The sequence below is a fragment of the Bos indicus genome, chromosome 13, assembly GCF_029378745.1.
Source record: "Bos indicus isolate NIAB-ARS_2022 breed Sahiwal x Tharparkar chromosome 13, NIAB-ARS_B.indTharparkar_mat_pri_1.0, whole genome shotgun sequence".
Lineage (NCBI taxonomy): Eukaryota > Metazoa > Chordata > Mammalia > Artiodactyla > Bovidae > Bos > Bos indicus.
The window spans coordinates 22,149,647-22,176,257 of NC_091772.1; the positions used below are offsets into that span (position 1 = coordinate 22,149,647).

The window sequence follows — 26,611 nt, forward strand, 5'->3', positions numbered from 1 at the left end:
CAATGATGAATTACTGCAGCACTTTGATATAAAATCAGAAAGAGACTCAGCTTGAAAAAGCATACTATTGTTTTCATTTAAAGCTAAGTTTATGTGTAGGAGGAAGACACATTCTAAACAGCTCACCAAGGTAAGTGGTCTGAGGCCAGCACAGACCTTTGAGGCGATTTGACGTGAGTTGTCACGATAAACCCACACCCAGGGAATTATCAATGAGCACTGCTCTAAGAAACCAAGGTGAGAACTGACAAGTGGAACCATTTTGTTACATCCTGCATTTATTTAAGCCAACCGAATGTGTAGAGATAGGAAATTAAAGCGTTATAATGTTTTACAAATACAGAAAGAAGACACAGAATAATAATACCCTGGAGAGAGTGCATCTGAGAACGAGGCTTCATCACAGGAGAACACTTGCAGGGACCACTTGGGAGCCATGGCCGATGCATCCATCTGTCATTCTTGTTCTGACATCGTTCAAATGGTTTCAGTAGATAAGTCAGCAATCTGCTCTTACACGAATAATACTAATGATCATGGTAGCCTTGAAGGGTTTGTGAGTAACTGTCTGTACATACACGATGCTCGGCTGAACATGTTATTTCAGTGCTGCTGTACATTATGCGGGGGAAATAACAGCATATTACACAATTACTGTGACATCCACTGAAATGTGAACTGGTTTGCATAGGTTAGTCCTTTGGGCAGCACGATGTTGCTCTAGTCCACCAAGGCTTAAAGATTCACAGTGTAGAGGAAAAAATATGAATTAAAGCATTTCTACTAAAATATATTTTAATAGCTGGTGTTAACAATTTGCATAACAAAAGCCAAATTATATTAATAACGTATCATTCTGTAAGCTCCTTCATTTTAAAACATGAAGTGTTTTCTATAAAACTGTAGGCTCTCAAAGTTAGTACAATCTTGCAAATTAATCATCAACCACAATTCTACATATTTTGAAGCAAACAGAAACCAATCTGCACAAGGATTCAAGTTCATGTTTTAATCACAGGTCAAAGAGCGAAGATTCCACACCCTGCCTGTAATACACTTGGTGCTGCTTATAAATGCTCAGCCGTTCATTGCATGAACACTAAAGAAGGGAACTATGATGTAGTTTTCTCTTTTCCTTTAAAGTAAATCGTTCTTAACAGCAACTGGATTACAAAGAAGTGTATACTATGCAAATTGAATACCATATATCAAACACAAAAAGCATATGAAATTCCCATGAAGATATTGAAGTAACAAGGACCACGAGGGTGTAGATTTGCCCCAGGGGTCCTTCCAGGCTTGCGGATCCAGTAGTCTATGCCTCAGGGAATGATGGCCACAGAAGCAGCATACAATGTCTTGATTTTCTTGAATCAGTGATAGTGGACAATTGTCTGGAAAGAACCTTTAATGGGCGTGGAATACTTCAACAAGAGACTTCATATTGGCATTGCACACTTGGTTTACAGAGCTTCTTATTAACGAAAGCTTTCTCACCTCCATGTCAAGTTACCCCAAACAACCATGCTCTAGCCACTTTCAGATTATCAGAAGCAAATAGCTAAGGTATAATGGATTTATGAAGTGAACTTCATCTGGTGTAATGAATTCAGCCTCATAACATAATTCTTCTAACTTACAACAGGTATTTTAAATCTCAAACCTAAAGTTTACATTTATGCATCTCAACTATATATAAATCCACAAAGAAACTTTCAGAAACAAGACAAAAGAAGTCGGTATTTTCTAAAGTTCTAAACCTCTAGAGGTAAAATACAATCAGTTATCACCTTTCCTAACCGTCAGGAGCATCTCACTTCTCCACCATAAAAATACCAATGATCATATAATAAAATATTACTATAGAATAGGCAGAAGCTTGCTTGCTTGCTTGGTTTTCTTTCCAAGACCATAATGAATAAACAAGGGTAATCAAAAAGGCACCGATATTTTTTATTTCTATATAATTATAATTTTGGTATAAACTATATTCACTTTATATAGAGGGTGTTATTAAAGGATCACACACAATTTCTTTAATCTTTTCATTAAAAAACACTCCACTGGAGATGGGCAAACCTGAAGAAAAGATGCGCCTCTTAAGCTTCCACTGTGTGTTTAGGGAAATCTTCCTCCCAAATCCCAGACTGTTGTCGAGCTCAACACAGACAAGATAAGGAAAGAAAGACTGCAGCGAGACTGGCAAAAGCGTGTGTTCGCCATCCTCAAGTAATGAACCTGGCGGCAAGAGGGGGGCCGGTCTAATCGCATCCACATTCATAAAAGGTGCTCCTGGGCACTGTGCTTGCAAATTCCTGTGTGGTCTCTGAGGTGGGGGAAGCCTGAGAAGATGCAGGGACAGTGTGGAGATCTGACAACCGGATAATTATTTCCAAGTGGGCTACACTGTGGCTGTGTAAACAGTAAGAAGGAGACGTGGAGACGTGCCTTGTCACAGGGTAGACATAGAAAGCTTTCCCAGAGAACAAGAATTAGTAAAACGCTCACTACAAAAGCTTACACCACAAGCGATATATTCGGTTGCTATGCTCTGCTCAAGAGAGAGATGATCCATGTAAGTTCTGTTTTCGGAACCTTTTAAAAGCGTATCAAACTGCCCTTGTGCTTTTATCAGGTTTGAGAACACATCACAATTAGAAATTTAGGTGCATGCTCTCTGTGCTTGGGCATTTACAGCCCTCTTTTAAAAGACTTGTTTTTTTAAAACCCTTCTTGAGCTGTCACATTATGCAGAATATAACTGTTGCCAAATTGAAAACAAGAGGGGTGGCATGTGGAAAGGGGAAAAGGTGTTCGAGAATGCAGTCTTGAAAATGATGCTGTAAAAATAGCACTTTGGTTTTATACATATATTGTTTTCTGTATTTCTGCTGAGATGCTTAATATCCTGACAGGCTTTAATAACAGTGACAACACCATCAAATTATAGCATTAGCAACGTGTGCAACTTGTCCCTCGGTCTTTATTATAAAATAACTGCCCTCTAGTTAAATTCTGATCAGTTCTTAATTCCTAAAGGCTGGAAGCAGAAGTATCTTGCTATGCAAACATTATGTGAAGCTTAAAATTTGGGGAAAATTACTCCCCAAATAAGTATTGACTTTTACATTCAGTGAATCTGATTTTAAAATAAGTGGAAGAGAAAAACAATGAAACATCAAGCTGTTACTTTATGACTACTTCCCCATTATAATCATCATTTGAAATTGGTTTCCTCTGAGCTTGCTATAAATGTGCTTATCAAAAAGTGTACCCCACATTTAGTCTGCAGATTTAATCAACAACTACTCTCTTATAATCACAAAAAGTAGTCTGTCTGGGTGAATAATAAATATTTATTTAATGGTATAATAAAACTAAGCAAGCTTGTTGCCCTCGGTTTTAATGCAAAGGAATTTTTGCAAGAATATTCCAAGTTCTGCTTGTTTTAGTAGGTTTGTGTATAAGACACCAAAACCAGTATGGGGTTTAATCAATTGAATTGCAACTGATCATTTCAATAACAGAAAATTAGGCAAGCTGATTATGTGGTGATCTGTAAAACCCCCTCAAATAACCTCTAGTTATTTGCCTGAATTTTTCTCTTCTCAGTTTTACATCAGTGTCATAGAGTATGTTGCTTGAGTGTAATAAAGCTTATCTAATTACTCTTTTAGCCTGATAAAAATGAGACTACAGATTTCAAAACTATGTGCTTACTTTTCAAAGGTGTAAATGAATTAATATTTGCCTTTGGACTAATAAACATTTCAAGAAAAGATGTTTTACAGCTTATTTTGTTAATTTCTTTGAATATATCATTAAAGCAGATATCCCCAAGGCCCATATATTTGATACATGTTTATAATTACATTTTGCTTTTTCAGTTTCATCACAGCTGTAGAGTCAGACCCTACATGACTGCTACCCTGTTGCAAGTCTCTCTAATGGCACAATCAGAAAAACCCAGAGTTGCTGATGGGCATGAATCTCTCCAGTGATCTTGATTGTGGACTCCAGGTAAAAACTTCGTGATGTGATGGTCATGCCTGTGAATCCAGCAAGAGCCTGCAAAGTCACTCAGTTGAAAATTAAAATGTGACAACAATTTCTTTTTTAGTGAACAACTTGTCAAATCTCTGGTGACATCCCCCTCTCACTTCCAAATGTGATTTAGAAAATAAAATCCAGAAAGTGGGAAGGAAGTCTTTTCATTAAGCAATTTCAGTAGCTAGATTTCCATCCCAGAATCTGAATAGTGTTTTCCCAAATAAGAAACCAGATCACCTGTCTCTCTGTGTGTGCAGCTGGCAATCTTTTGTTGATTGGTTTCTCCCAGCACACTTCATATTCCAGCTTTGTCACTGGCTTCTAGGAAGTTTTCTTAACTTTTAAGTCAACAGTGGCATTAAGTTAATGGAAGCTGTTCAATAAATGCCTAAATCACTTATTTGCTAGCGTATACATCTATGTTCTAAGGTGTAAATCCTTCAAAACTAGAGTGCAATGCGGCAGGAGAATCTCAAGCAACTTCTCAAGTTATGCTTGTCTGCTGAGCTGGCATCTAGAGGGTAGGGCTTTTAGGTATCGGCCACACTTTTTGTTTGAATAACAGGAACAGGGCAGTGCAGCTGCCTATGTTACAGAAGCTTGAACCTACATGACATGCAACAGGGTAAAGGCTATTAGTATTAGGGAAATAACATAGATGACCTTAAATTTTGCCCTTTGCAGAGCAGCTGTGAAGTTATTTGGTCCTGACATTCTATGGAGCCAAGCGTGTCCTTAGGTTCATAGAATGTAAATGGAGAATAGCATATGCTTCAGTACAAATGAGAAATAAACAGACCCAAGTCGGCCCAAGGAACAAGGAAATTTCTTTGTTCATTGAAAGTTTCTAGATCCCTAAGGCCACCAGTCAATATAATTTTAACAGAACTGTCATTCTTCCACTGCTTACATTTATTATATTTAGGCAATTTTCACTTGAATTGGAAATTGCCTTGTGACTCGAAAGCTAAAATGGTTTTTAAATTATCAGCTGTGTTATTGAATTAAGAGGACTGGCTTCTGGTGATTCCAAAGTGACAGCTAAGAAGTTTCATATATTTGTGACATTTAAGGGACAATCAACATCTCTATTAAAGTTTACAAAAATATGTTTTCCCAGAAGGGTTCAATAGCCAATCAAAGGAAACCATTACCACAACGAGCAGCACCAGGTCTCCAGACCTAATTATTTGTTTATACCAATTACCAAATATGCTGCTGTTTTTCAGCCCAGAAGTCATTCCTTCTTCCTGCATGTCTAATTGTCAAAGGAAGGATAGATTATTGTAAAATAACTGCCAAGTTGTCTTAAAAGTATCTTCTATCTTTTAAAAAGATTGGGTTTAGTATACATTAGAACAAAGCTCAAAGGGCAGGGAGAAATGATTAATTAACAAACTCAATGTAATTCGCTGGAAGCATTCCGGTTTTTCCAGTTCTCTGCACCGTGCCGTACATCCAGCCGTCGTCAATGGGCTGCACATTGACGATGTAGTCCCCATCTCTGAAGGAGACTTCATCTTCATCCTGGGCACTGTAATCATACATGGCTCGGTAGGTCCTCTGAGAAAGGAAAGATGGGGTCACACAATGGACACCAAGACAGTCAAGGCTACAAATGCCAACCACGACAAACCAGCCCACACATAAAGGAACTACCAAGAACCTTTCCAAGCACATCTATTTCTGGAGCCTACTGTCTGTCCTGATTGTGTTCATTTCAAGCTTACTAGTCTGGCAAAAGGGGTAATATTGTGGACCAGAGCAAGCCACTAAATACAACAGCTAGCTGTCAAAAAGTAAGCGTTGAGCACTTGGAACCCCGCTCCGTGTTATGTGACAGCCTGGATGGAGGGCGGACAGTTTGGAGGGTATGTATGGCTGAATCCTTCCGCTGTTCACTGGAAACTATCACAACATTGTTTGTTAATTGGCTATACCCCAATACAAAATAAAAATCTTTTTTTAAAAAGTAAGCTTTGAAGCAGTAAAGCCACTCCCCCAGCTTCAGATAAGCCCAGAGTCCTTAGATTATGTAGATTCTCCCCTAGTCCACATTCTTCAGAGAACAAAGCCCACCATAGTGGCAGACAGGCCCAAGTCACTGCCAAGTCATTACAACCATTGGTCCCCTGGCAGAGGTGATGAACTTTACTCAAAAATTTTGTTTCTATTTTAAAATACTTAAAAAAAAAAAAAGAAAAAAAATCCATAATATACTCAATAGGATTTTGTATCACATAATAGGAGACATTTAGCATATAAATGTCATGAATATTGAGGTACATATAATTAAATCCTTGTTATAATTAGTTGAGTTTTACCATATTTCTTTTCTTTTGAGGCCAAGGATTTAGCTAATAATATCAGACAACCTCAAAATCAAGTGCATTAGTAGACTGAGGAAATTGGCTGAGATGCAAGAATTTTAGAGTGATTAAAGATTCCTTGCTGCTGCTGCTGCTGCTGCTAAGTCTCTTCAGTCGTGTCCGACTCTGTGCGACCCCATAAACGGCAGCCCACCAGGCTCCACCGTCCCTGGGATTCTCCAGGCAAGAACACTGGAGTGGGTTGCCATTTCCTTCTCCAATGCATGAAAGTGAAAAGTGAAAGGGAATTCGCTCAGTCGTGTCCGACTCTTAGCGACCCCATGGACTGCAGCCCACCAGGCTTCTCCGTCCATGGGACTTTCCAGGCAAGAGTACTGGAGTGGGGTGCCACTGCCTTCTCCGAAAGATTCCTTACCACTCGTTAAAGGAAATAAGTCATAGACATGTGATGTATAGCACAGGGAAGTAGTTCAATAATATTATAATAATTCTGTATGGTACACAATCTATAAGAATACCAAATCACTATGTTGTATACCTGAAACTAATATAATATTAAAGTCAACTATACTTTTACAAATATATTTTAAAAAGGTATCTTACAAGCTGTTTAGAAGGGCCACCTATTTCTAAGGGCACAGACAAAGGCCAAGAGACTGTGTCAGAAGCTTGAGAAGCCATTTCATCAGAAGATACCAAACTGGACTGACTGGTCTGGAAGTCTGCTTCCAAGTCTTCCATTCAATGAATGAGTTAGCACTCCAGGATTTCCAAGAGGAGAACTCAAAGACATATGTTGACCGTGTCGTTTAGGTCTCCATGGCCATTTTGATTAACTCTTTAACATGACCAAATATTTGTGCTTTTTTATTGAATGAAGACCATGGTTGACTATTTCCAATCATGAGGTAACAATGAGGACAGAATACCGGTAGAGTCTTACTATGTTTCATTATTTACATGTTTTCACATCATGCTTTCCCTTCTCAATGGTTTACCTCTATCCTCTACTTCCTTAGAAGAAGCTATACAAATGGCAACACATCATCATTTACATTTTATGTAAAAAATGAACCCTATTCAATCCAACTGTACTCCACGTGCTTTTATATTCTGGAGATAAACTATGAAGACCAGGGAAGGAGGAGCACTTCAAACGGGCACTTACTAGATTTGGTGAATGCTGCATTGACCTCACAGATGACAGGCTGGTCTGGTGCATGTACCCATAGCCTTGAGAATGGCTTTGCTGGTAGGCTCCAGGAAGAACAGGCGCTGGACATTAAAGAGACACACACACACACACACACACACAGATTCCTTAAAATGAGCCTCAGAGTACCCATCCCAAGCCCTCAAGTAACCCCATGCTCAGCTAGACAATTCTGGAACAAAACGCCATTTTCAGTGTCATGTGAAATTTGAGCAGTGATGTTATAAGTGATCTCTACCATACTATAAATTTCAGTCATTAAGGGCATATATAGGTAATCAGTGTAACATGCAATCAAATATATGTTAGAAATGTTTGTAATGCTCTATTGCAGATGCTATATATTAAAACAACACAAATAACAAAAATTCCCATAATCTCTTAAAAAAATCATGTTTTCACTTGGCTATATGATCCCTGTAGGCATTTTCCAAAATAAAAATAAATTTTAAAAAATAAGAAATTTAAAGGAATTTATAGCAAAGACTTACTGTATAGCATAGGGAACTATACTCAATATTTTATAATAACCTAGAAAGGAAAAGAAATCTGAAAAAGAATAGATTTACATGTATATGTATAACTGAATCACTGTGATGTAAATCTGAAACTAACACAACATTGTAAACCAGCTATATGTCAACTAAAAAAAAAGAAGAAATTTAAAGGAATTTAATTGGATTTTCAAACCAGTGACAGGATATACGTGTTTTCACAAAATATTGAATACTTAACAATAGATGCTTTCAGTATTTTGAAACACACTGCTGAATGTTACCTTTACAAAGACGGTAAACATGACATATGTTCAGAAACAAATGTTTGTTAAGCAGCTAATAATAAGTCTGTACACTTTAAAGAAAATTTTATTTAGAATATATGGATCATATATACGAATCATGTAAGAATCATTTTATTTTGGCTATAAGTCAGTTGAATAATGTTACAAAACCTTAGAACCAAACCAGTTAAAGAATTTCATAAACATTAAACTTCTACATTAAAAAAGAGTATTCACTTAGTCTGTGCTAGTCTCACACTAATTAATGACATTCAAAAGACATAGTTTCTGTTTTGAAGAAATCAGAATTCTAGAGAAACTAATACAGAAGCTAGATAAAACCCCACAAAAATCAGTAGTGTGTATCTGTAACCAGAATCAGGGGCTATACATGAAGGTATTTTAGTAGGCATTCCCTTCATCATAGTAAAACTTGTATGATACAAGTCCTATAAAAACCCACAATAGATTGTCCTGTTTGTTCAATCGGGTTGAGTATATAAACTAATTATAATGGTTGATTTACTCAGGACATTATAATAAAAGAATAAAGCAGACGTAATTCTTGGGTATTATGAATAATTACTATTTTATAAGTGGCACACTCATTCTAATGATATATGAGAACATAAAACTTTAAAGAAGTTTAATCATCAGAAAGTTACAAATCATTAATGTATTCTCCATATCATAGTGATATTAGGTTAAATGGAGATTTTTAAAGTAGTTCTTGAACTAATGAATATTATAATGTAATTGTGTTTATTCAATGTCTTTCTAGAGAAAGCACTTAACTTGGATTGCAGTATATTTTAAAGTTATCAAACATCAAATACTTCAGAAAACAGTACTTTTTAATATTATCAACTCAATTTAAATGTTTAATGTTAATAGATGTCAAGGATGTTGTCAAAATTCACTCATGAAGAAAAAATAATTTCCATAAATGTCTAGACCTAATTAATTAGCTGAGTAAAAAAGCTTTTCCTTGTGTTGGAAGCAGAAAGCACTGACCACTCATTTATTTTCTCCCTTGACTATCAGCAAATATTTAAAAGACTCCATGTGTGCAAAGAGCTTACTACCCTTCTGTCACTTGGTAAGCCTGCATGGATGTGAATAATTTTCACTGTCCACTACATTCAAAGCATGCAGGCATTAGAGAAGTGACAAAACCAGTTGTCTTCCTATAGCTGTGATGGTCTTGGACACTTATCCTTTGCCCAATTAAAGAAATGGCTCAGGATACTTAACGCATTTCCTTAAATACATATTAATCAGTGACTCCAACTGCATCTGAAGGCTAGCACTTCTGGACTGGGTTTTTATCCATTTAAACAAGTCATTTCTTCATTATTATCTTGATCTATATGTGAATCAGATCAGATCAGATCAGTTGCTCAGTCGTGTCTGACTCTTTGCGACCCCATGAATTGCAGCACGCCAGGCCTCCCTGTCCATCACCAACTCCCAGAGTTCACTGAGACTCACACCCATCGAGTCAGTGATGCCATCCAGCCATCTCATCCTCTGTCATCCCCTCCTCCTCTTGCCCCCAATCCCTCCCAGCAGATTAAATAAGTAACCCTTTAAAATTAATTAAAATAAAAAATTAAACTCTCAATCCTTTATCACACTATTTAACTATGATCTTTAAATTTTGATGTACAGAGTCAAGCACAATCATCTTAAAATATTTTGGGAAAAAAAATCAAGAAAGGACAATGATGAAAAAATTCTTAAATATGCTATCTCATAGGCTGTAACATATTTAAATTTGCACAGGTTTAGCACCCATCAGTAATGACAACTCAAGAAATATTGTTTAAAAATATTCTCTAGATTCAGAACCATAATTTGAAAAGATACATGTATTCCAATGTTCACTGCAGCACTATTTACAACAGCCAAGATATGGGAGCCACCTAAATGCCGATCAACAGAGGAATGGACAAAGAAGATGTGGCACATATATACAATGGAATATTACTCAGCCATAAAAATGGAACTGTGCCATTTTCAGAGGTGTAGACGGATTTAGAGACTGTCATAAAGAGTGAGGTTAAGTCATAAAGAGAAAAACAAATATCATATATTAACACACATATGAGGAATTTAGAAAGGTGGTACAGATGGATTTATTTACAAAACAGAAATAGAGTCACAGATGTAGAAAACAAGCTTATGGTTACCAAAGGCAAAAGGAGAGAAGACTAAATTAGGCGATTGGGATTAACATATACACACTATCATATATAAAATTGATAATAAAGACCTACTGTGTAGATCAGGGAACTCTGCTCAATATTCTTTAATAACCTATATGAGAAAAGGTCTAAAATCTAAAAAATAATGAATATATGTATAACTGATTTACTTTGTTGTACACCTAAAACTAACACAACATTGTAAATCAACTATACTCCAATAATAATTGTTTTAAAAGTGTTCTCTAATTGTGGCATTTAAAAATGAAGTAAATTTGCTGCTGCTGCTGCTAAGTCGCTTCAGTCGTGTCCGACTCTGTGCGACCCCATAGACGGCAGCCCACCAGGCTCCCCCATCCCTGGGATTCTCCAGGCAAGAATGGAGTGGGTTGCCATTTCCTTCTCCAGTGCATGAAAGTGAAACGTGAAAGTGAAGTAGCTCAGTCGTATCCCACTCTTAGAGACCCCATGGACTACAGCCTAGCAGGCTCCTCCATCCATGGGATTTTCCAGGCAAGAGTACTGGAGTGGAGTGACATTGCCTTCTCTGGATGTAAATTTATGCCTACTCAATTGTTCAAATCTTACCTCCTAAAGGAATCTGTAGCTACTGTGAAATACAGAGGGAGAAGAAAGTATTTATCCTAAACATGCATGGGTTGGAAAGAACAGAAGACTTTAGAATGAGAAATTTCAGAGTAAATACAAGCTATCTTGTCCTTATGGTCTCTCCTCACACCTTTATTGATTATTTTCATCTCCCTCTCTGGCTATATTATTTAACACAAGTCCTTTTGGGGTTATCAAACTTGTTATCCACCTTATACTTGGTACAATAAAAGATTTTTTTTTTGGCCTTGGAGTACAGAATGAAGCAGGGCAAAGACTAATAGAGTTTTGCCAAGAAAATGCACTGGTCATAGCAAACACCCTCTTCCAACAACACAAGAGAAGACTCTACACATGGACATCACCAGATGGTCAATACCGAAATCAGATTGATTATATTCTTTGCAGCCAAAGATGGAGAAGCTCTATACAGTCAGCAAAAACAAGACCAGGAGCTGACTGTGGCTCAGATCATGAACTCCTTATTGCCAAATTCAGACTTAAATTGAAGAAAGTAGGGAAAACTACTAGACCATTCAGGTATGACCTAAATCAAATCTCTTATGATTATACAGTGGAAGTGAGAAATAGATTTAAGGGCCTAGATCTGATAGATAGAGTGCCTGATGAACTATGGAATGAGGTTTGTGACATTGTACAGGAGACAGGGATCAAGACCATCCCCATGGAAAAGAAATCCAAAAACAAAATGGCTGTCTGGGGAGGCCTTACAAATAGCTGTGGAAAGAAGAGAAGCAAAAAGCAAAGGAGAAAAGGAAAGATATAAGCAGCTGAATGCAGAGTTCCAAAGAATAGCAAGAAGAGATAAAAAAGCCTTCCTCAGCGATCAATGCAAAGAAATAGAGGAAAACAACAGAATGGGAGAGACTAGAGATCTCTTCAAGAAAATTAGAGATACCAAGGGAACATTTCATGCAAAGATGGGCTCGATAAAGGACAGAAATGGTATGGACCTAACAGAAGCAGAAGATATTAAGAAGAGGCGGCATGAATACACAGAAGAACTGTACAAAAAAGATTTTCACAACCCAGATAATCACGATGGTGTGATCACTGACCTAGAGCCAGACATTCTGGAATGTGAAATCAAGTAGGCCTTAGAAAGTATCACCATGAACAAAGCTAGTGGAGGTGATGGAATTCCAGTTGAGCTATTTCAAATCCTGGAAGATGATGCTGTGAAAGTGCTGCATTCAATATGCCAGCAAATTTGGAAAACTCAGCAGTGGCCACAGAACTGGAAAAGGTCAGTTTTCATTCTAATCCCAAAGAAAGGCAATGCCAAAGAATGCTCAAACTACCACACAATTGCACTCATCTCACACACTAGTAAACTAATGCTCAAAATTCTCCAAGCCAGGCTTCAGCAATACGTGAACCGTGAACTTGCAGATGTTCAAGCTGGTTTTAGAAAAGGCAGAGGAACCAGAGATCAAATTGCCAACATCCGCTGGATCATGGAAAAAGCAAGAGAGTTCCAGAAAAACATCTATTTCTGCTTTATTGACTATGCCAAAGCCTTTGACTGTGTGGATCACAATAAACTGTGGAAAATTCTGAAAGAGATGGGAATACCAGACCACCTGACCTGCCTCTTGAGAAATCTGTATGCAGGTCAGGAAGCAACAGTTAGAACTGGACATGGAACAACAGACTGGTTCCAAATAGGAAAAGGAGTATGTCAAGGCTGTATATTGTCACCCTGCTTATATGCAGAGTACATCATGAGAAACACTGGACTGGAAGAAGCACAAGCTGGAATCAAGATTGCCAGGAGAAATATCAATAACCACAGATATGCAATGACACCACCCTTATGGCAGAAAGTGAAGAGGAACTCAAAAGCCTCTTGATGAAAGTGAAAGTGGAGAGTGAAAAAGTTGGCTTAAAGCTCAACATTCAGAAAACGAAGATCATGGCATCCGGTCCCATCACTTCATGGGAAATAGATGGGGAAACAGTGGAAACAGTGTCAGACTTTATTTTTCTGGGCTCCAAAATCACTGCAGATGGTGACTGCAGCCATGAAATTAAAAGACGCTTACTCCTTGGAAGGAAAGTTATGACCAACCTAGATAGCATATTCAAAAGCAGAGACATTATTTTGCCAACAAAGGTCCGTCTAGTCAAGCCTATGGTTTTTCCAGTGGTCATGTATGGATGTGAGAGTTGGACTGTGAAGAAGGCTGAGTGCCGAAGAATTGGTGCTTTTGAACTGTGGTGTTGGAGAAGACTCTTGAGAGTCCCTTGGACTGCAAGGAGATCCAACCAGTCCATTCTGAAGGAGATCAGCCCCGGGATTTCTTTGGAAGTAATGATGCTAAAGCTGAAACTCCAGTACTTCAGCCACCTCATGTGAAGAGTTGACTCATTGGAAAAGACTCTGATGCTGGGAGGGATTGGGGGCAGGAGGAGAAGGGGATGACAGAGGATGAGATGGCTGGATGGCATCACTGACTCGATGGACTTGAGTTTGAGTGAACCCCGGGAGTTGGTGATGGACAGGGAGGCCTGGCGTGCTGCGATTCATGGGGTCGCAAAGAGTCAGACACGACTGACTGACTGAACTGAACTGATTAGGGCTATAAAAATATAACTGAGAGCTCAGAAGAATCAACTTACCAAAAGCAAATGCCTATTTAAAAGCAGGCACAAACGTTTTTTATTGTTTTGCTACATGAATGTTTTTTATGGAACATAGGTGGAATAAGCAAAAGGAAATTTCAAGCAATAGCTCTGGAAATTGGGTTTATTCCTTAATAAAATTTGAGTAAAAGATGAGTATGAGATATTGTTCATGAAAATATGGAATTCAATCAGTTTTGCAAAAGCAAGATATTAGGCTAATTTTGCAATGAAGCAGAATTTCTTAAGAAAGAGAAGAACCCACAGTGCCTCCCTTACTGCACTAGTGGTCAGTCCCCACGCACGCTGGTACAGATGATGGTAAAGGGTGATGGCCTTCCATCCCCAGAGTCTTCAGGTTAAGCAGTTTCTATTTCAAAACAATAAAGGCCAAAAAACAATCGCTTTCATGATACTAAGGCAACCACAAAACACGAAAGTGTGACTCAACTTCCATTTCACATTGATAAACCAGAGATTGACCAGAGATCTGGAAGCTGACTAAAGCTCTGCAGATTTGGGGCTCTATTTGAATGTCCTGTAATATTTATAACGGTTTCCCAGGTGGCACTAGTGGTAAAGAATATGCCTGCCAATCAAGAGACATAAGAGTGATCGGGAGGGTCCCCTAAGGAGGGCATGACCATCCACTCCAGTACTCTTGCCTGGGAAATTCCATGAACAGAGGAGACTGGAGGACTATGGTCCATGGGGTTGCAAAGAGTTAGACAAGACTGAAGCAACTTACCATGAATGCATGCATAGTATTTATAAAACCGAAATCTCTCTTCTAGTGCCCAATAAATTCTTCCATAAACAGCCAACACTAATATTTTCTATTTAAGGTCTAGTCTTACAATGGAAGGAAAGAAAATCAAAGTAAAGAAGTAGACAGGAAGACCATAAAACAGAAGGTGAAAATGTACGAAGAAAAATCTTTAGGAGCCTTCAGAAATCTGAAACTAGAAAAATAAGGGAATGCATGCAAATACATGAAGATTAAATGAACCAAAAAAATTTAATGAAGAAAAAGTAGAATTACCTCAATTAGCAGTAGAAAAAGCACACCCAAAAATGTCCCATCTTGGGGAGGTACCCAGAGTGAGCAGCAGAAGAAAAGGAGTATCCTCCATGTGCCTGGGGCTTTATATATTGCCGCATAGCACAACAGAACAACCCTCTAATACAGGTGTCACTGAATTTCCACTTTATAGAATAAAAATCCAGAGGCTGGGAGGTTAACCAGGAAGGCATCAGAATAACCATCTCTGCACAGTGACCACAATAAAAGTCTCAGGTCATTACAGACAGAGTGGAGGTTTTGACAGCCTCACAATAACTATAGAATAATAGTAGATAGCCAAATTTCAAATGCAGAACATAAAAATAAATATCATGCTGTACTGATGTCTTGGCCAGGTATAAAACCATCTGGGCTGGTTTAAAAACACCGGACTAGGTGACTTAACCAACATCATTTCTTTCTCACAGTTCTGGAAGCTGGGAAGTCCAAAGTAAAGCATCAGCAGATTCGGTGTCTGGTGAGGATCTGCTTCCTGATTCACAGAAGGCTATCTTTTCACTGAGTCCTTTAGTGAAAGGACTAAAGCAGGAGGGGGAGAGGGTGATGGAACTGTGTGGGGTCTCTTTTGTTTTTATTACTTACTTATCTATATGGGGGGGGGGAGTCTCTTTGATATAAGGGCACTAATCCCATTCACGAGAACTCCACCCTCACAAACTAATCACCTCCCAAAGGCCACATTATCATCATATAGGGGGTAAGGATTTCAATATATGAATTTGGGGGGACACAAGCAGTAAGTCTATAGCTACTATAGACAACAGGCACAGAGAAAATAAATTGGGGGTTTACTTAAAGGCATTTTTAAAAATCTAGAATAAGGAGAAAATCAGCCCTCAGGAATTTTCCAGTAAAGAATACAAGATGCAATGAAATCATCATATTTTCTAACCCCTGACTATGGTTTTTATCAGCTAACACATGTCAAAGAATTTGATTTGGTTTTATTTTCCCCTGGTGGCTCAGTGGTAAAGAATCTGCCTGCCAGTGTAGAAGACCTGGGTTCGATTCCTGGGTCAGGAAGATCCCCTGGAGAAGGGAATGGTAATCCTCTCCAGTGTTCTTGCCTGGGAAATTTCAATGACAGAGGAGCCTGGTGGGCTACAGTCCATGGGATTGCAAAGAGTCAGACACAACTTAATGACTAATCAACAACAACAAGGACAAAAAAGATCTCTATTTAGACAAGCACAGGAAAATTGCTAAATTGAATGAAGACATGAATTTTAAAGAGAAAGAATGCAGATGCTGCTAGTTTTGAAGTAAATATTAAACAATAAGCTTGATCCTATCTGGGGCTTCCCTGGTGGCTCAGATGGTAAAGAATCTGCCTGTAATGCTGGAGACCTGGATTTGATTCCTGGGTTGGGAAGATCCCCTGGAGGAGGGTATGGAAACCCACTCCAGTATTTTTGCCTAAAGAATCCCATGGACAGAGGAGCCTGGCGGGCTACAGTCCATGAGGTCGCTATGGAAATAAAAGGAAGAGACAGAGAGGATTCAGTTACTTGCAGTGAGTTTCAACCCTGGCTGCATATTAAATTCACCTGGAGTATTTTAAAACCAGGCTGTTGTCCATGTCTCCTTACCACCCTGATTAATTAAATCAGAGTCTCTGGGGTGGAAGTGGGAAGGAGTGGACACTGGTGTTTTATTTTTTAAATCTTCCAGGCAATTCAAATGGGCAGCCACAATAAAGAGCAACTAAGCTACCGCCGGATTCCTTCTTCTCCACCTGAAACAAATTTACGGGCACATGTGACCCTACTTATGCTACTCCCAAATTCCCTCTCTCCCCCTGCAATGGACCAAATGTCTGTATCCCCACAAATTCATGTGTTGAATCCTAATCCCAAAATGTGGTGGTATTTGGAGATAGGGACTTTGGGGTGATTAGGTCATAAGAATGGAGCCCTCATGAATGGGATAAGTGTCCTTATTTGTGCGGGCAAATATTTAACCCAGGACTCAAGGAACAACTGGGGATTGTGGGAAGAAAGCTGAGCCAAAAGCAGCTCACTGCAGGATAACTGAGGGGCTAACATGCGACACGCCTGGTGAGGCAAGCACCACATGGCACCAATGACAGAGGGGTGGACAAAGTCCCCACTTTTGGGGTGTTGACCAGGGCAGGGCCATCTGAGAGGAAATGTAGACTTTGCAGCCAAAAAATGTCTTTCCAATAATAAAATTTCCCTTTCCTCCCCAGAGAAGACTTGTTTCCTAATTGGGTTGATACAGATAGTGTCTCCCTAATTGGGAGACACTCCCTAAAATGGGGCAAAAGTTGGGCAGGTTTGCTAGATAATCTGTGATTATCTTACATGACTGCGAGCTTTCTAACCTTAGCCCTTCTCAGCTGCGACACATAACCTCTGTGTGCTCAGCATCTACCTGGGCTTGCACCCATGACCTGTTGCCATATCTTCCTTGGAACTCAGAGGGTGGAGGGGCACAGGGAATCGGCATCCTTGCCACATGAAGCCCATGCTGCCTGCTGTGTTGTGGGTATAAAGGCCTCTTTGTTTTCTTACCAGCTGGATTTATGGAAGTGTGGCAAGACAGCCCTGCAGCCACGCTGTGCTTTGGGATTGCTTGATCACTTGATTAAACAGTAGCAATCTGTGATTATATTTTCTTTTGTGTATAATTTTTTCCTGGAGGTAACAGTTAACCTCTTTTATTATTCACACTGTTCTTAGCATTTGGAATACATTTTTTAAAACTATCTTTGCAAAATCAAAAATTATCTCTCAAGCCAGTGCTACATTCCTAACAATTTCTCCTCCATGTCATCTTTAATTTTCTAGTTGTATGTGAATTTTATTACCATAAGGTAATTTAAATCTCTTTTAGGAAAATGCAGTACACATGAAGATGTTTAAGCACCTAGATGTGAGCCTCTGTGAAACCTAACAGGGGAAAGATGGAACATAGGAATACAAAATATAAATACAATAAATTTGAATAATATAAATGAAATGCTTACAACTAGGGGGACTAACTCAGCTTGCGACTTTCTCAGGTTTTGCACTGACGGTTCTGCTTCCCAGGAGCCCTCTTGGTCTCGGGTTAATTGGGCACGGTTGGTCCCCCTCCTTAAACCATGCGGGGCCCTGCGCCTCGTGTGTTATGCACACAAACTGGTGGAATCGTCACCACTTTACAGATAGTAAATGCCCACTTTACAGACAGGAAGTCCAAAGGTTAGCAAGATTCAGTAACTTGGTCAGAAATATCAGAGCCACATAGGAGCTAGTACTTAAATGCTAACAATCTGACTCCGGAAACTAAACTCTGGGCTGTACCACATCAACATGATCATGGGCAAAATGACAAGGTAGCAAAAGAGGAATCTACAAATATGCATTATGAATTCAGAAATGTGGAAGAGCTCTATGGTGTGGAGAGGAGCTTCTAGACGTGGAGAGGGCATGACCTTAAGTCAGAACAGTCAGCATCAACCACATACCCCCACCAGTGGGGCAGACGGGAGCGAGAGGGAAGGGAAGAAAACAGAACGAGGTCTAATGGGGAGAAGCACAAGGCCGCTTCGTATGATCTCAGAGGCAACTCCAGTTGCCACTGACTTTTTGTGGTAAACATAGGGTACAAACTCCACAAGAAGTTCTCATGTCTGTGGTTGATGAGGTGTGCCTGAACATCCCTGGAACAAATTACAGTGAGAATAATTCATTCAGTTTTGGAAAAGCAAGCTGAAATCACAGACAGCAGCATCACTTCTGAAGCAACAGCTTTGAGATATCTCTAAGGGTCATTCTGGCCTCTGATTAGTCTCTGGGGTGTGCATCTGAATGTGTGTTTAATCTTCTTCCTGTGGCCAGTACTATCCTACATTACCCAGGGTGACTGTCATTCAGTCACCTTACCCCGTTTGAATAATGTCAAGTTTATGTTCAAGTCACATTTCTTAATATGACTTGAACTACTTTTCCAGTAAGCAGGAAAGACCCCCATCATGATGCCACCTGACAATTTTCAAAACCATCCTGTAGAAACAGCCTGAAAAATGTGACTGCCTCAAGTCATCATCAGCATAGTGACAAATTGATTCCCACAGACATATCAAGAATCTAGCCGAAAATACAATTAAGCCCAGGAGACTACCTAAACATTTTCTTCCCTAAACTTAAATGACAGACTTAAATGTTGCTTCAATCAAATATGTTGGCTAGTTAAATATTCCTAACTACCTGTTCATCACAAAAGGAAAAATATATATGAATTATGTACTTTTTAGAGCCATACATACATACATTTGGCCATTTTATTTATATATTTGGCTTAGATGTCTCAAGTAAGAACTTCTGAAATATTGTTTTGGGACTCTACAATTCCTAAATGTTGAAAAAGACACAAAATTAGTTATATGTTAAACTATCTTCCAGCTAAACGTAATCAGTCTCAAAAAACCAGAAAAGCAATACATTTTGATTTCAAAGCTAACTGTTTTTTCGCTGGAAAACTTCAGTCTGTGAATGACTGAAATGACAGAACTGAGCTGTGACATAATGTGGTTTGAATAGAAGTAGAATGCTTTGGATTAAAGAATATCTGCTATTTTGCTTCAGAATAATCTAGTCAACTCATTCCTACATTTACATTTGAATTTCAACTTGCATAGTTTTCTTCTCAGATGTATTTCTAAATTTTAGCTATCAAAGCCAGAATAATCTCCCCAACTATAACCATAACCCAAACCACAAATACAAGCAGGTCTGTCACTGATGGAAAAGGAAATAATTTCTGCCCCAGATTAGAGAGTCTTTAATAATATTCTCAAGGCACAAAATCCACATTGCACATATCTCTATCTACAGCCACATGCACACAGTCCTCCAAAATAAGACCAAAAAAAAAAAATGAAGGCATGCATATTGTGGATACATATGTGGTTTCCTGACAAGAACTATACAATTTGGGGCAGTTATCTCATAAGATGAAAGCAAAAAAGAACTTAAGGACAGCAGGTAGATGGGGACACTGTTTCCATTTAGGTAAGCCATACCACCGAGACTAGCTATTGCACACAAATTATGCCATGACTGAAAAGCCATCTCACAGCAAATCCCAATTTTCCTCAGTGACCGCTACTGCTGATATTGTGTAAATCTATCTTACATAACAAGATTCATCATTATTCAAGTACAATGAAAGAAAATCTCATTACACTATTGAAGAAGCAATTCTGTAAATACTTATTGGATCAATATATGTAATATATTCTTAAAGATATAAAACTGAACTATGCATTTAGTTTATTCTAGCACCAATAAGATACTCTTAAGGAGCATCATCAATCCACGAGGACTTCCTGAATAGTTCTACATTAGACTGCCTTAGTAACAAGCCACACTAAATATCACATCTAGACACGTCTCAGTATTGATTACATTTGTGAATAAGCAGGCATGTTTTTCAACCAATGGAAGAACATTTATGAAACTGACGCAATGTGCCTCTGATATGATTTGAAGATAGGGAGATGTGGAAAACTGAATGTCAAGGATTGTCTGGCTTTCCCAGAGCCCAAGCTCTACATCCAAGGTGAGTGGTGGGGGCCAGAGAAATAGACAGGTATGAAAAGTCCCAGTCAGGTAGGAAGGTGAATAAAGGGTCACTGTGATCAAGGCGTACATTTATAAGCACACTGAGACAGGCTCTAGGAAAGTGCCTGACAGAACAGTAAATAAATTCAGAGTACAAAGGTCAGGTATATGGTGTAAGATAAAGATCAAGAACCAGAATGTTTGAGAAATGCAGCATAAACCGAGTGTTTAGGAGGAGGGCAGAGATCAGACAATAAGAAATAGGAAATCTGGTCACAAGAGAAGCAGCATATAACAAGGAGCCTGGATGGCAGGAGCTAATGAGAAAAATGAAGGCCAGAAACTCGATCCATCGCCCAGCTGTATCAGCCTGTGGACATTTTAAGTAGTTCCTGTAAAGTCACGATCCAACCCCTATGACCTACTAGCTTGGGGCTTGGGGCGGGAGGATGTGGGCACCTGGATGAAATAGGAAGTTGGGGGAGAACAAGGAAATTTGTGACTACAAAGATAAGATTACAACTTGATTGTTTTATGTGTAAGACAGAAATGTAAATATATATGTACACTCAATCTGTTATCCAACTTGGACCTCAATTTTGATCTATATAAAAACCAAAACTACCACTTCCCATCTTCATTGCTAATGTTTAACAATACTTAATAATAGATAATAACAAAATACTAAACAGAAAGCAAGAAAGCAAGAATGCCCAGTCTCTCCTATACGTGTAGCCATTTACGATTTATAAAGCTCTTTCAAAGCTTACTCATTTGACACAGATGCTATAGCCACATTTATATCCTTGATGATCAAACCTTCTCTTTTTCCCAATCAACTTAGCTTCACAGGAAATATATTTTTAAAGTTTTATTGTTTGCTACTTCAAGTGTCAGATGGTTCTCCTTCAGACACATATGGAATCCTTTGATTTAATTTTGGCAAATCAATGAAAGACACATGTGTATCTTGGAACAAGTGCTATTCATTAGTATTTGATCCTTTCCCCAACTTCACACTCAGAAAAGGAAACTTATGACGTTTCTTTCATTCCAAGTCTATTGATACTAGGAATATGAGTCTCTCTAAGGAATTCAAATTCAGTCAGAGCCCTGAACCTTTTTCTTGGGGGAGCAACAGAACTAAAGAAGAGTTTCTAACAATCTACATTGTGTGCTTTTTTCCCAGGCTAGATCTACTGACTAAATGGCTAAATATAATTATGCAATGTTCTACTAACTGGATTTTATATTATAAAGGAATCATTTGTTTTCCTATAGATTCATTTCACCATAGAAATTCAGTATTTCAATCAACTCCTTAAACCTTCCTAAACTTAAAGTGAAAGTGAAAGTGTTAGTCGCTCAGTCATGTCCAACTGTTTGTGACCCCATGGACCGTAGCCCACCAGGCCCTTTGTGACCCCATGGACTGTAGCCTGCCAGGTTTCTCTGTCCATAGAATTCTCCAGGCAAGTGGGTAACTATTCCCTCCTCCAGGGATCTTCCCAACCCAACGATCAAACACTGGTCTCCCATACTCAGGCAGATTCTTTACCATCTGAGCCACCAAAGAAGCCCTAAACTTAAATGAAGATATTAAACCATCACTTTTTTGACAGATTCTAGCAGACATCTCAAAACCGGATGGGAAACAACACTCAAATACACAGAAGGGAAATAATATGACTGGGATTCTCTTATTGAATGTACTTTATTTACAGAAGTCAGGCTGGGAAGGATTGCATTTTTTTTCAGGGGATTAAGGGTTGTCAATCAGTAATCACAAAACTGAATTAGTGGCAAAAATAGAAATACTGGAAAGCTTATTTTAAATGAAGGCAAAGAGTTTAAAATCCAGAGTGTATTTTCTTGTAGGCTGTTCTGGTTATCTAATTTTAAAAATGCTCATCACTGAAAATCAATAACATGAACTTGGGACAGAAAACCATCTATAAATCATAAGACAGAACTCTTCAGTGGGAAAAGAGAATCAACAGAAAAATTAATGTGACTACTGGGCAAAGTATTGTGACTATGGACACTATTCATATTAAAAGATATTTAGAAACACTGCTGATTGGATACATACGCATCCCTTTCAAAATACACTAGCAGTTTATTATTGTGCCTGCGTTTAACATTTCTGTTCCCCGTTTCATAGCAAATTGAGCTCTCCGTGATGTCTATTGTCTTTTAGGAACTTAAGGCAGGTCCTAGTGGTCTTCACTGAGCCTAGGAAAGCGATGACTTGTTCAAGCTCTTCATCGAGCGGGCGCTCCTGGTCCTGTGCCGGGCACCGGAAGGAAAGCCACATGGGCCATTCAATTCTCTGACTCCATGTATTTCACGATTGAACAAGAAGCTAGAGTACACCGAGAGAGGAGCCATTAAAGGCATGGATTTCAGAATTCTGATGGGCACTTCTACTCTACTGAGTCCCTGCTGAGAACAGACGTCCTCAATAAACAAAACACTGAGAGAAAAGTATTTATCTGAGAATGGAAGTGTTAATGTAGGAATAATTTACTGATGTCTTGGTTTTGAAAGGTCATTAGCTGACTCAGGTATTGTAATAAACATAGGTCTCAATGTTACATTCTGGTAATACATTCTACACGACTTCTTTTTAAAAAATTATAACCAGGATTATTATTGCACTGCTACATTCAAGTCAAATTAACTTTAATTAACACTAATAAAGACTAATGCCAAGTTTTAGAGATTTAACACATGCAGCAAAGCTGTTTCTTTAAATTTCAGATCAAATTTAAGTAGAATATATTTATATATTCTACAATATACATGAGTGTCTAATATGAGGTCTACATTGCACCTACAGTTTACAGTACTGTATTACGCACTTTAAAATATTTTACAAGGGTAGTTCTCATGTTAAGTGTTCTTATCACAGACACAAATGTATACACCAAAGAACACAAGGAAATTTTCAGAGGTGGTATACATGTTCATCACCTTAATGTAGTGACCATATCACAGGCATATGTGCATGTCTGAACTCATCAGCATTTATAGATTATATAGGTGCAAAATTTATATGTCAAGTATGCCTCAATATGGAGAAGGCAATGGCAACCCAATCCAGAACTCTTGCCTGGAAAATCCCATGGACAGAAGAACCTGGTGGGCTGCAGTCCATGGGGTGGCTAAGAGTCGGACACGACTGAGCGACTTCCTTTTCACTTTTCACTTTCATGCATTGGAGAAGGAAATGGCAACCCACTCCAGTGTTCTTGCCTGGAGAATCCCAGGGACGGGGGAACCTGGTGGGTTGTCGTCTTTGGGGTCACAAAGAGTCGGACACGACTGAAGCGACTTAGCAGCAGCAGCAGAGCTTAAAAAGAATTATAGAGAAAAATAAAGCAAAGCAAAGGGAGAGTTATGAGTGTGTGGGGGTTGAGAGATTTCAAGGTAGAGTGATCAAGGAAACCCTTTCTGATTTGTTGTTGCTGTTGTTCAGTCACTAAGTCATGTCCAACTCTGCGACCTCATGGACTGCAGCATGCCAGGATTTCCTGCCCTTCACTATCTCCTGGAGTTTGCTCAGACTCATGTCCATTGAGTTGGTGATACCATCCAACTATCTCATCCTCTGTCTCCCCCTTCTCCTTTCTGATTCGTTGACATTTAATCAAAGACCTGAAGGAAGTGAGCAAACCACAGAAATATCTGGGATAGACTGCTCCAGACAAAGGCATCAGAGATTGCAAAGGCCCACATGAGAGAACACCTAACATCCACAGCCCAGAGGTCTGTGTGGCTGGAGCAGGTAGTCCAGGAGATGAACAGGGGGCAAGACCAAGGGCCAGACCATATGACACTTTGTAGACTGGATCTCGTTTTTTTACCGAGTGTGATTGAAGCCATTATATTATTTTGAACAAAGATGTAATGAGATTAAGTGCAAGTTTTTAAAGGTCACTGGCAGCCAAGTGGTGGCCAGCTTGAAAAAGTAAGAATGGAATTATAAAGACCAGGAGCCAATATCCGCACTCTCTAGGAGACAGAATGGTGATTCTCTTGGGCTGCAGTGGACATGGTGAGACGTGGCTGGATGCGACATAAACACATTCTGAGGACAGAGCTGACAGGCTTACAGATGGATCAGATGTGAAGTGTGAGAGGAAGAAAGGTAGTGGGGGGCGCCATGGTTTTTGCCTCAGTACTGAGGTGAAGTACTGTGTCATCAGCTGAGCTGGTGAACAAAGGCAAGAGCAGATGTTTGTTTTGTGGGGAAGATAGGAAATAAGATTTTGGTTCTAGACATAAGACTTAAGATGCCTAGTAAATATCCAGCTGTTGACTATTTCGTCTGGAGTCTGGGAGGCTTAGAGTAGGAAGGAAGGTGCTTAGGTTTTGGTGTTTCTGCTCTTCTACACAAATGACAAATGTCAACAGTAAGAGTACTTGTGATATTTGAAATAAAAATCCACCAGGCTGTCTCTACACCATTAATCCCTCCAGAAGACTGATAAGACCCTGTGGTCATTTGATGCCCAAAGAGTCAAGACTCTTGGTAAAATCTAGATTATTCAAAGCAAAATGGATGCTTAGGTGGATTAAACTTCCAAGGCAGACTCAGTGGCTTACCAGGCTAGGTAACTGGTCCTCTAAACAGCCTCTACGTCTCCTGCACAGTGAAGTCCAAGGAAGCATGCAAAGAAACCGTATTCAATTATATTCCGCAGAACTCTGCCTCTGAAGAGACAGTGGCTCAGCAGCACCCAGTCCCTGGCTCTGGCTCATCCCTTAGATGCACAGCCCCCGGGCTTAACGTATGCCAAATACATTAAGTTTCCAATGTGCTATATTCTCTCTCACATGCTACATTCTCTGCCTAAAACACTTCTTTCCCATCAGTCAGCCTGGCTGATTCTAATTCTCCATCACAATGCCTTCCTGAGCACAAAGGGTTCGTGCATGTGGTTCACCCACCAAAAAGCAAGTTCACGGATGACAATAACTTTATCTTTTATATTTGTGTTTCCAGAATTTCACAAATATGGGAGATACTGGATAAATGTTTGGTTAATGGACAAATGGAATTATGGGTGTTTAACCAGGGCCGCTGGCTATCTAGTTGGTGCACTGCCCTCTTGGCACGTCTACAGACCATATCCTGAGAATTCCAGAAGGTATTGAAGCATCTCTTGCAACATAACCTCTTTTGAGGACATATTATATGGAATGGAATGCTATAAAGCACAGCCTAGCTGGGACTGTCCCAGAATTCTGAAACTTGTTTTCCATCACTTAAGGCAGGACGAGGATTCTGGTCCAATAAGCTCCTTCCAGAGCAAAATGGAAAAGTTCACAAGGCTGAGACATTGAGGAGGTCGGCTTTGAAAAGTGCATCTGCTTTTCCTCCCCATCACACTCCCATCCCCTTTATGCTCCAGAGGAAAATAGAAACACATAAAATGCCTGAAGCAAAACTGAACTAGAAGAGTAAACACGGGGTGAGACGGCAAACACATAAAAATATAAGTAATACAAAACACTGTGAATTAAAAGAAACCAAAGAGATACAAAGCAGTACCAGAAGGCAAATACATGTTGCCGGCAAGTGACCTACAGACAAACACACAGATCAAAGAAAACCTTGCAGTGAAATAAGCAGAAATCATCAGGATTATTCCCACTCAAGGAAATGTGTGTCAAATGAAATAAGTTAACCTAATCTAGTACCACAGGGCAATAAAGATAATTTCAAATAATACCATTCAAGAATCAAAACAAAATTAGATGACATTTAAATAAAAGCCTCCTTTATTGAAGCAAGGCAACACAGTAGAGATGGAAAATGCAAGCCCCTTGGTAACGTAATATCTTAGAAAGTAGACCTAAAACTAAAGAAAGCCCAAAATAATCTCATAAGAAAATGAAAATATTCAGCAATCAAAGCAAGATGGGAAAATATCATGAGAAGCGCATAACTACAACAATGATAAAAATGCAAAGGAGAAGGCTTCTATGTTAATGCTCATGAAAACCAAATGTGAATGATGAAAACATTGTACTTCTGCCTCAAGGAAATGAGCTGATTGTTTAACCCTTTGTCCTAACAACCTAAATTTCCTGTAACTCAGAAAAAGGACCC

At 39.1% G+C, this 26,611-nt stretch overlaps 1 protein-coding gene across 3 annotated transcripts in view; it reads right to left on the bottom strand.

Annotated features, from left to right (window-relative positions):
• Nucleotides 1-258: 258 nt before the first annotated feature.
• NEBL (nebulette) overlaps nucleotides 259-26,611 on the bottom strand; it is a 376,594-nt gene continuing 350,241 nt past the window's right edge. For all 3 annotated transcript variants that reach the window (XM_070800806.1, XM_070800807.1, XM_019973022.2), the window contains 2 exons: nucleotides 7,549-7,655; nucleotides 259-5,613 (listed from right to left, as the gene is read on the bottom strand). In XM_070800806.1, coding sequence (XP_070656907.1) covers nucleotides 5,437-5,613; nucleotides 7,549-7,655 — 284 coding nt within the window. In that variant the 3' untranslated portion in view covers nucleotides 259-5,436. The remainder of the gene's footprint in view (nucleotides 5,614-7,548; nucleotides 7,656-26,611) is intronic.